This window comes from Aethina tumida, chromosome 3, assembly GCF_024364675.1.
Source record: "Aethina tumida isolate Nest 87 chromosome 3, icAetTumi1.1, whole genome shotgun sequence".
NCBI classification, from domain to species: domain Eukaryota; kingdom Metazoa; phylum Arthropoda; class Insecta; order Coleoptera; family Nitidulidae; genus Aethina; species Aethina tumida.
In genome coordinates, this window is record NC_065437.1 from 14,771,382 (window position 1) to 14,783,599 (window position 12,218).

The window sequence follows — 12,218 nt, forward strand, 5'->3', positions numbered from 1 at the left end:
ATTAAGTAAATGGCAACTTCATAATAAAATAAAAAAATCCTTTGATTGTTACCATAAAATGAGAGCATTTGCTTATTTATTTCGTTATTACATCTTCATACGAAATCCTAATAGTAGTCAGCAGGTGATTCCATAAAATTGATGGTCCCGAAACAAAAACGAATTTCCTGCTAAGATCCGAAGAATTATGCAGGACAATCAAATAATTAAACAAGCGAAAACTTGCCGGGACAACGGGGGTGACAATTAGTTTTGCATGGCGACCTATCAGTGCCGTAAATTAGGGAATAAAGGCGGTGTTTTATCAAAGTTTCAACGTTCGCCACCCCCTGCGTTATGGTGAGCGCCGGCGTGCGTTCGCCACTGATATAAAGGGACCCGTTCTTGACGTTAAACAGTCTCATCGAAACATTTCCCTTAGTTTCAACAGGTAAATACACATATTTCGGTAGTGGTGCATCAACTGCATTCCCTCATCAAGTAAGTTTTAAATAACACCTCTATTTTATTTTGGTAGGAATTTTCAATTTTCATTAAAAATATTGTATGTATTTTTTGATTTTATTTATGTGAAATTAATTTGACTAAATATTAAATTGCAGCGAACATCATCTTAGTCTTTTTCTTAAATTTTGTAGTTCAGTTTAACTTATTATATATATATTTTTAAATTTTATAAAAATATATTATAATTTATTTATATTATACTTAAAATAACTGTTGTAAAATTAATAAAGGTATTACAGGAAACTTTGCAAACGTCCCGTAATTGATTAAAACAACCCACGTCACCATTTTTAGTGACACCCACAATTATAATACTTCTTCTAATATACTTAAGGTCTTTTTATCTGCAGAATAAATCAACCAAATTAACGACACTATTTAGAAATTGATTGGTTTCTTTGAAATATCCTTGTTATGGAACAGAGGAAAAGCACTTTGTTTAATATTGGGCTTTGATGTGTACGGATAATCATATACTCTAGTAAATCCAAAACGGAGTTCGATTTTCGAGGTAATATCCGACAACAGACAATACTCGGGTCATTTCAGACATAAATTGTGCTTAAGAGATTACAACTTACCTTTGAAGGATGCTGAAACCTCAACAAGTTTCAATGCACATGAGACTTGTTACAATATATTTGATAAATTATTCATGGTAAGTTTAACGGTGTAAAAGCGAAATCTTGTCTGAAAGGGATTTAAAGAACAAGGGTTAATTAATAATCCGTTAATAATTTAGTTTTCTTACTTATCCACTCATTTTGTAGCAAAAATATTAACAGGATCAATTTAATCGTTTCCAAATACCTGAGTCAAAAAACTTTTCTAACGGATTGCGTAATATTAAAATAACTTTTTAATAAAATTTTGATGTAAATTTGTTAAACAAAAATTTATTAACCACCAAAACTAATAAATTACGCTTCATAAAATACAAATCAAACCAATATATATTATTAATAACAAACATAATCGGGTTTATTTATTTAGGTCCAAATTAAATAAACATCAAATATATTATTTCAATACAAACATTACACTCCAAAATTATAAAAATATAAACGCAAAAATCGAACAAATTTAATTTTAATGGATCAATAAAAACCATATCCTACGTGCATTAGCAAAATAATTACTTGAAGCAGAATTAATTAACGAAATCACAGCACCGTTATTTCAGTCGATGCAAATTTGTTAGATAAAGTTTAATTTTCATAAAGTTTTAGAAAATCATAATTCTGTTTTAATTTGAGATAAGTGGAAATGTTATTACTGTTCTATTTCCAATGAAATTTATGTAGCTAATTATATGCAGTTGTTGGATTTTAATTATAGAATATATATTTAGTAATAATATATTTGTAATATTAACCGATTTTTTGTCAAATTTTATTTTATTCAACTCTTTTTTATAAAAGTCATTTTTATAGCAGCGAAAAACAATTCTTTTATTCTTTTGGTTTATGTTGCATTTACATATGTTTTTTTTAATTGACCTTTGGACGTAAAAATTGCGTGTTGTTTTCCTTTTATTGTGTCAAACATTTCTAGTATTTGTATTTCATTCATTTTAATCCCGTTTTATATTTGCAAAGCATTTAATTCTACATATATGGAATTTTATAAAAAATCATTTCAATTTTATATTTTTTATTCATTAAAACATTTTTTAACAAAATCTACTCACCTCTAAAGTTACGTCACAACGACAATTAAAATTTGGGACCCGCAGGGTTTTCACCAACCTTAACTATTTTGTAAAATTGGATTATTCTGCTTGTAAACCCCCGAAAATTATATTCAAGACGATATTTCATTACTGAATCTTTTAGAAACTTTTTAAATACTATTAACACATTCAATTAATTCATACAAGGAATAATTAAGGTCAAATTCTCTTTGAAACAAAATAACACAATTAAAAATTAAATATCAGTTCTGATATTTATTCATATGATTCTTCTTTCACTACAGATTTACTGCATCTATAAATTAATAATTTCCGTTCCGATGTTGCATACATTTTTATTTCCCTCTTAGATTTTTGTTTAAGTTCATAAATATGGTAATACCGCAAAGGAAGGCAGTACGACACAAATCCGGGCTTATAATTTCAACGATTGAACAGGAAACATTTCAAATAAATCGAACGCACAAACAAAATTACCGTAAAATGTCAAACACCAATTACAAAATCTAAATATTTGATCGCGCGAACAGAAACTACTGCGACGATCTGAACTTTCTTGCCTAACTCCAACAAGAAATAAATTATGGTCGGCCACATCAAAAATTGAAAGGTGAAACGGAGATTAACATTTCGACCTGTTCCGTTCAGAGTTTTTAGTGGATTTAAAAACGGGCTGACGCGAGATTTTAGACCCGATTTTAAATTGTGGGAATTAATGCACGGCAACGTAACGCGAAACGTCCCGGGTTCAACGAGGACCACGCTCGTCACGCATAATGAAGCAACGCAACACCTTTATCCTGATCTAAAATCAGATGATGCGTTAAAGGGAAACTTCTCCGAACGTTGTGTGCGGAAACTTTTAAAATTTTATATGTATTTAGGAGAGTGCGTGTTTTTTTTCTGGCGGTAACTCTCCTGAAAATAAAACAAACGTGTGTTTCGGTGTGGAATTTTCACTTTTCAGGTATCTTGCGTTTACACGATAAGAAGGAAAATTATAATGGAATATAAATAAAGCGCGTAATGCGATATTTGCGATAGGTCACGAATAATGTGTTCTGTACACTTTTACAATGACAAATTAAATTAAATTAATGTTTTGTTGTCATGTTTTTACAACTAGAAAAAAGTGGTAAATATGTAAACATGTTGACGGTGCACAACTTTATAAATTTTGTATATTAACATATATGATATTTGTTCCCCCTTGGAGCTAAATGGTCACATCTCTGGTTATTTTATTAGGTTCGGTATTCCACATTTCCAGAAAGAACTTGATCAATTCAATAATTTATCAAGTAATAATTTGCTGCTTACTTTTTAAAAGTTTTATTGGCAATTTTACAGAAGTTTGCTCCAACTGAATTATTCATATAACTCCGAAATTGACAGTATCAAAATTAATTGTTTAAGGATTTAAAATCAGTTTATTGAAATTACACTATAAATAACTCATAAAATTGTGACAGCTTTAATTCAAAGTAATTATATTTTTTTATTTGAAATAAGTCTCATTTTTCATAAAATTAATGTTCAGTGTTTCCAGACAAATAGCACACAATTTAAAACATTTTGTAAGATATTTCATGAAACATATTTCAATATTACATACGTTTTTTCGCTTTTTTTTGTCACACATCTTAAAAACTATGGAGATATTACTTTAACTTTATATGTAAGTATGATTTGGTTGCTCAAAACACATTCAAATATATCATTTTGTGGCACTGTTTAACCATTCTTTTAATAGTAATAATTTATTTTTAGTAGAATTTTCAGTGGAAAAAAGAATTATTGCTCTCCATAGAAAAGGATAATAATAATTAACATAAAAAATTAAGGTCTAAATATTGCTGACATTACTAAAAGATTAAGATGATTTTGATTGAATATTGGATTACAAATATGAAACAATACACTTATTTGAAAATACAATAAGGTTGAGAATCGTCAAATGAAATACTTTCTTGTTCTTATGCAAATATAAAATGAATTAATTGAGTCATACAATTTCTGTGTCAAAAAAGAATATTCGTACAAAATTAAAGTTTATACAAAAATATACTTAATTGTTCTGAATTTTTAGTGAAGACTATTTTGGACTGAAGCAAGTTCAATAGATAGTAAATAACACATTCGTCGCCCATCAAATAATTGTTTGTATCCTAAATACTCTACAAAAATATTTAAACATGGTAGAGAAAACGTTATGGTTTGGAGTTCATTTTTCTGGCATGGTATAGTTCCATTACATAAAATTATTGGTAAAATGAATAATGAGAAATGCAAGATAATAATCCGAAACAGGTGTCTAAAGTTGATTAAAAGGTAACATTGGCCTACAAATTAAAAAAAAATTGACTGGAAAAAAGGAGAATGTTTTACAAATAATTTGAGTGCGTAGAATTCAAATTTATCGTCAAAATTGTGCTTTAGGTCTAATTCTTTTTAAACCGCATGGTGGCTACAAAGAACAGAATATTCTCACAGAAAAAAAAACATTTAAAATAAACCATTAGTTTATCCAAATGGAGTTCTACTTCCACCACTGCTTATAAGAGTAGGTCTTTTCAAAAACTTTTAAACATTTGTATCGTATACTAAAATTAAATAAGGTATACTTGTTGGTCTTCAGATCAGGAAATTATTGAATGATGTTACACAATGTGTATTGGAGAAAGAATTTGCAGCCTGGTAATCTTTCAAAAGCATCGTAGATTGTTTTCTTGGAAACAGGAAGTGATAATATGTAATTGTTACTAAAATATTGAAAAATTATTGTGAATTAGTTAATTGGTCACTCAAAATGCATTTTTTCTATTGATATTTTATATTTCGCACTTCTGATCTGATAGAGAAAAGACAGTTACAGGTTCGAATTGAGCACACCAAATTACCTTACGATTTTCAGTCCCAAATCTATTCTACCTGTATAATCATAAGTTCTCAATTGGCCAGCGTAAAGTTGAGATCTAAATCCTTATGGACCATGAAATCTTCATTAAAACACCAAAAATTATGAAATTTAGTATGTGATTATTAATTGAAAAGTAGTGGAATTTAATTTCAAAGTATTTAAATATAACTTATTTTGATTTAGGTAGAAATAATGTAGTAGTGATTGCATTTAATTTAGGAAAGTTTTAGTTAACTAATTAGTTAACGATGCAGAAATATGTAGGAGGTGATTTTTATAAAAAGCAATAACATTAAACATATGTGAAACTAGTAAACTTTCCTAACGCGATTAATGTGGATAAAGTACCGATAGTTCCGGATTATTAGTTGTTCAGGCTTTCAAAGTGACGCCGCTTAATAACGACATATTGCATAAATAACGTAAAATCACGCATTGTGGTTTTTCTGATTTTCGTTTTATATTATATTTAGTTGATAAACATGGGAGTTTTTCATTATTGTTTTAATTGATTAATTTATCCTATATAGTTGTCTTAGTCAATTTTCCCTATAAATTCTGTATAATTTAAGGTGGATTTTCTTTTTATTAAACTTATTTTAGTGATTTTTATTGGAAAATCCATTTAATAATTAAATTTTTAATTAATTTTGAGGTTTTATCACATTAACTGTCATTAAATTTCAATGGAAAAAATAAACTACTGTTAGATTATATAAAATAATTAAATTGTACATAATTAAAATATTTCTTTATTAATAGTAGAAATTTAAGATGTTTCTGATGTAAATAGTGATCCAAGATTTTAATAAATGGTTTATTATATTCTTTAATAATATGAGATTTAAAAAAACTTAAGAAATCATAAAACTAACAAAGGCATATTTTAATTTTGTATTTCTTGGATTTTTATCAAAAACATTATTATCATTATGATTACAAAAGAATTTTCTGCTGAACAAAAGGAAATGAATAGTAAATTGGATTTTTCAAGTATTTAATTTATTCCATGCAAACGATTAAATTTATACGACATTTATAAATATGAGCTAAAGTTATACTGGCTAATATTTAACTTGAACTGTAATTAAACTAACGGCTATTAATTAATTTCGCTTAATTGTTAGTTTTGAGCACCTTGAAATCATCAACTGGATTCAAAAGTAAAGACAAAATCGTTTAATAAATCATAAAACACTTGACTAAATGGTCGTGAAGCTGAATATTAATGGGTTAAATGCAAACTAGCTGCCCCCTCCAAGTAAAATACCTCCTTGATGAATAATCACCTTCTGTATATATTTTTTCATCGCCACCCCCGAAAGATACGCAGGATTATAATGTTCAAACATTTAATTTAAAGTCACTCGCAATAAAATTTAACTAGCTGTGAACTTTAATCTTTATTGTCTGCGTTTTAAGCAGATTAAAAGGTGAAGGAGGTAAAAGTTCCGACCGCGAAAAGGTTCAAATTTAATTTTATTAATTAAGCTAAATAAAATTTTCGCTACACATTAGACTTAAATTTAATCAAGTTAATTTCTTCCACTCCATTATAAAGGGATTAGTTTCGGATGTAGACTTTTATCAGTTAATTATCCCCGCTTCAAAAAACCCGTGAATAAACACAATTTACATTTCAGGTTTTTATTGTGGGCTGTGCGCATGTGTAATTAGCAATTAGTTTTACACGTCTTTGCCAAAACTGAAAGTTGAAGGAACGTAATTTAAATTTCAAAGTCTCAATCATCAACGTTGAAATATTTCCCAGATCTGAATATTAATACGGCCTTAACCCAATTTATATTCATGATGGGTGTCCGTGTGCATATGCATGTTATGAAATTATCAAAGAGATTAAAGGAATACTTGCTTTTTTGCCGTTGGCCCAACTATGCATATCTAACCTGGTATCATATAAGCAAATGTTTATTTTGTACTTTGGACTTTAGCGCCCAATATAACATCCCTTCATAATCAGCGTGAAACCCACGTGTGAAACTTTTACAATTCATTCAATGCAGCAACTTGCCAAGCAAAAGTTTCGGTGAATTTAAAAATGTGCAACCGAATGGCGGAAGGAAAATTGAATTCGGTTCGGAATACTTTCGCACAATCCTAATTCCCACATATCAAAACAGATTTACAGTTGGCTTAGTAGTTTCATGAAGTCGGAATCGGTTTTACACAAATTTTAAAACTAAAAATTCATTGGATAAATTAATAAAATTTAATTTGCATAAAATCGTCCCGCGAACATTTTTCGTATCGGTGGATTTCAATATTTTAAGTATAATTTTGTAAGTCCTAAGCCGTTAGCATAACAACTCGGTGTTAGCGCTTAAAATCGGATCGGAAAATTTTCCCCGCTTTAAATCATATTCATGAGCTCTGAGCAAATCCCCTTTACAATCACAATTTTATTATATGTAGGACATGGGAAAAAATTTCGGGCCTCTATTCAACTTCCCACTGTAACGGATTCGATAAACGTTGTATTTATTTTTAAACTGTATCTTCAAAAAAAAAAAAAAATTAACTCGTATCCTCAAGATTATTTTTTATGTTTTTATATAATAAAAGAGCAAAACGTTTCATTTCATTTATCTGTGTCGACATCAAAGTGGCGCTATAAATTTTAACTCTTTATGTGCACAAAATCTGGGAAATTTCATTTCTTTTTGAAATAAGTTAGGAAATATTGAAAAAAGAACCTTTAAAATTCATTAAAATTTAATAAAATTTTGAACGAAAGGGATGGAAACTTTTTATTTTTAATATTAATCCATGATGTTTATAAATTTTATGACCAATTTTATAAACTTGATAAATTTTAAATGGGTTTACTAAATTAAAAATTCTTTAGTTTGTTACCTAAGCTGTAAATTATCTTTTATGTTATTTTTTATTATTTAACATAATATTTTATGTTGATTTTGCAGCATTACAGTGTGATGTCACACTTCAGGCAACTTTTTGATAGTAAATTGATAAGAAAAATAAGGAATTTGATTGCAAGTTTAAAATAATATTAAAATACCTTATCTCTGTGGGAATAGTGTTAACAAACAATGCTCAAGAATTGTTGAACAACTTACGACCTCGTTTATTGTGTACTTGTTGTACAGTTTGTAGACTATTGACGAACTGTTGCACTGCTAACTTCAAAGGATGTTGCACAACATTAAGGCAACTACATCCCCCATGTGTACATAATATTGCATTCTGTTTGTTTGTCAATTTAAAACACTTTCGACTATTGAGACTTGACCACCATAAATGTTGCTCGACTGTTGTTCAACAATGTTTACTGAGCCTATTCCCACCTTAAGATGATTTCCATGTCTTTTTTAGCGTGAAAATGAGGTTGACAGCCATAAGATGGATCGCAATGATTGTGGCCATAGCCATGATGGAGGGAAACTGGGTGAAAGCCGCTCCCAGGCCCAGAAACGAGGACATGTTCAGGGAGTTGATGAAACTCGATCAGATGTATTCGGCAATAGCCAGACCAAGGTAACCACTATCCCACCCAAATCGTTGATCATTATTCTCCCAAAAAATTTTCTTTTTTCTGGCATGTGGCTGTTTTATTTTTTAGTTTTTTTCCGTAACTAAATAGTTACAAATGCATGTAGTGATTTTAACCATTTTCTTGGACGAAATTATTACATAACAAATATTAATTGGCAACAATTACTTTGAATTAACTCATTAATTAAATATTAAGATTAATAAAATATGTAACAATTTTTTTCAAGACTGTTCATTTAACGAAAAGTCAATAAAAATATGCAAATTGCTGTGAACATTTTTGTAACTCAATATTAATTAGCACATCGACGATTTTTGTTTAAAATTAAAATATAAAACCCAGATATCACTTCTTGCTTTTTGTGTAGGTTTTAATTTCTCCTGTAAATAATATTTTAGCCATCTGTTACAATCAGGATATAAAAGGATACGTTTGATTTTATATTGTGTTGCACTCAAAGTCGTTTTTTAATTAAGTGAGGAGATATACATTTTGTTTTTCAATTTATTTAGTGACATCAATTAGAACTGGATTTAAATAATGCCAAAATAATTACAGGGTGAATATTCCCAATTCCGTTTAATCATTTACAATTACATAGTTTATTTCCCACCGGGATAATTGTTCAATTGCACCACTGATTGAATTAATTTGATTAGACAGTATTTTTGGATCACATAAATTTGAATTAAATTCCAGACATACAGACTGAAATGTCCAATTAACGCGTTAGTTAATTGTCTGTAGTCGCGGAGCGTAATAAAATAGACTTGGTCTTGTGCAACAAGCATTTTACATTTCCAAGAAAATCTTTGATTTACTGCTCGAATCTATCGCAGTTGCTTTATATGCAGCGACGTCTTAAATCTGATAAATACGTGGCCAGAATAATTTGTTCCAGATGTTTATACATATTTATTCCGATGTTTGCCAAAAGGATTTCTGATCGCAAACCTGGAATTTATTACTGGTGTTTTATTAATAGTTGAAATGTTGCGGTTTACAAAAAAATCAATAATTAATATATTGGACACCCTGTATAAACTTTTTATTATCCTTAAAGAGTGGTAGAAGAAAATGAATTAGAAATACTTTATTAAAATGATTAAAAAATTGAACTTGCTTGAGTTTTGATTTGAATTTTCGTTTTGAGCCGTAGATGTGCATGTGTTATGTTATTTTCTAACGCGTGCTGGTGGTAGGTAGTGTGCGCAGCGGACCCATAGATGCAGAAATGGGTCCAAAAGTGCAGCGTGCCATCAACATGCTAAGGCTGCAGGAGCTAGATCGACTCTATGCCGACAGGGCCAGGCCGAGGTGAGACTCCAATTTTTGCATGGTTTTTATTTTATTTATTATTATTTCAATTTAATTATTTTGCTTCACTCTATCCTTTTTGTTTGATATTAATTATGCTTTTTAGCTGTTTTGTTTCAGTTAATAGAGTGTCAAGAGGATTAGTTAGTTGCGAAAGATAAATGCTTTGTCTAGATGTAACTTATAATGATTTTTAGTTTAAATTATGGCTTTTCTACTATACAGGGTGTTCGTTAACCTATTTACATTTCAGATTTTGACGGATTGGACATCATATTGAATTGGAATATATTTGCTCAACATAGGCAAATTTCTTTTAATAATTTAATACATCTTACTAAAATTATATAACAAAATTAATTACAGTTAATAGAAATATTTTCTTTCTTCACTTTCTACAACATTTAAAAATATTTAATATTTTATTTCATAAGAAATGATAAACCTACTTCCAAAATGTTATTCTGATAAACTTAATGCTTTTAATGCTGTTACGTAAACATAAAAATTGTGAGAAATATTTATTAATATCAATTTTAATCAAGTTATACAAAATTTAGACATTAGACAAAACATTTTAAAATACTTAATCTGAAAATTTAATATTAAATATATTTTTATTTTATAAATTTAAAAAACCTACTTCAAAAAGCAGTATATTAGTTCACAATAAATAACTTATTGGAAAAAAGTAGTACATTTTGTACATGTTTAATAATATCAACTTTAATCTAAATTTACAATTTACTCTGATAAACTAAAAAAATGTGACCAAAATACAGAATTTCAAAAACACATAAATAAAATTCAATAAGGTATTTTCGTGTTGCGGTAAAAAAGATATAAAAAAATTCATTTTAGTTCCGATTTTTTTTTATCAAAGAAAAGACCGTTTGATTAAAAACAAAACTGGATGGGCCTCCACAATAAATAAATCCGAGAAATATCGCAACACCATTCATATTAAGTTTGAATCAGTGATTTCGTCCCACAGAAATGTCTCGTCCGTATTTCGTGGAAAGACGCAACAAGTAATAAGGTATTTGTTTTCAGGTTCGGTAAGCGCACGGATACGAATTCCAATTTTGCACCGGTTGACTACGAGGGCCAGGTAAGTTTGTTATTACTCGCCAGCTTTTGTTTGCTATATTGTCCCCAAGTATAAATACCCGAAGAGTTATCGTCGTCCGACTGTTCACACAGTTATTCTAAATCACGCACTGTCAATATAATACCGAGTTATTGGCTTTTCCTGCGGGAAATCTGGACCTGGAGAATTCGCGATAGTAATAAGATTTTGTTGGTCATTACTATTTACGTGGGCGATAAAGTGACATGGTTTGATTCATTGTGTATCAATTTTTGGCAATGCTATAAAAAATGTACATTTACTTAGCTTATTATGTTTATATTTTATTGAAACTTAATCCTAATGTATGTATTGTTTTAGTTTCAAAACGACGACGTAGGTGACTGGCTGCCTGTTAGAAGATGAAACAATATAATGTTGTTAAGTGATGTTTTCTTCAGTCTTCAAGCCTAGTAGACAATCACTTCTAGTTAAAAACATGTTTTCCGTTTTCATTACTCAAGCAAATAACTTGTATTACTTTTTGCCCAAATATAAATTATCATGATTTAATAAAGCGTGTGTGTGGCCTATTCTAAGCTGAAGTTTTATTTACTCCATTACCCAATAATTTTCATTGTTCTGCATTTGTGTATTCTTCATTAGCGGGAATAGCAAAAATAAAAACGACGTCCAATTAATTCTATGAGATCATTTGCATTCTACTAAAGTTTCAGTAAATATTTCAAAAAATATCGTATTTCTTCTTGTAAATAAAATTAAAATTCTGCTCAGTTTTATTTAAAACATCACGTACTTCTTCGTTTCTCGTTCTTAATGGTTTTGAAATGAAAAATGTTAAAAGCGTCTCTGGTTACTTGAAAAGAGGGATTAAATTAATTTTGTATAATTATGAGGCAGTCAGTTCTAACTTTAAACAGGTATAAAACATTTCGACTTTCAATTTTATTTTAAAAAAATACATTCCTCTCAGCATTATTATTAATTTTATTTTAAAGATAAATAAATACATAAGAGAGACAAAATGTTTTTAGATACACATAAATAAGATAAACGTTAATAATTACCTGAGTATTATTTAAATTAAATATAATAATATTAAATAAAAACCCTAATATTATTAAAAAAATCAATATGCTCTACACAGAATACCAGT

General features: G+C 28.9%; 1 protein-coding gene across 1 annotated transcript; it reads left to right on the forward strand.

Moving 5' to 3' along the window:
• The first annotated feature begins 273 nt into the window (after nt 1-273).
• LOC109599702 (uncharacterized) lies at nt 274-11,640 on the forward strand. Its single transcript, XM_020015722.2, has 5 exons — nt 274-480; nt 8,475-8,636; nt 9,862-9,972; nt 11,026-11,083; nt 11,423-11,640. Exons 2-5 carry the CDS (start codon nt 8,482-8,484, stop codon nt 11,465-11,467), a joined length of 369 nt encoding a protein of 122 aa, XP_019871281.1. The 5' UTR covers nt 274-480; nt 8,475-8,481; the 3' UTR covers nt 11,468-11,640.
• Nucleotides 11,641-12,218: the final 578 nt, after the last annotated feature.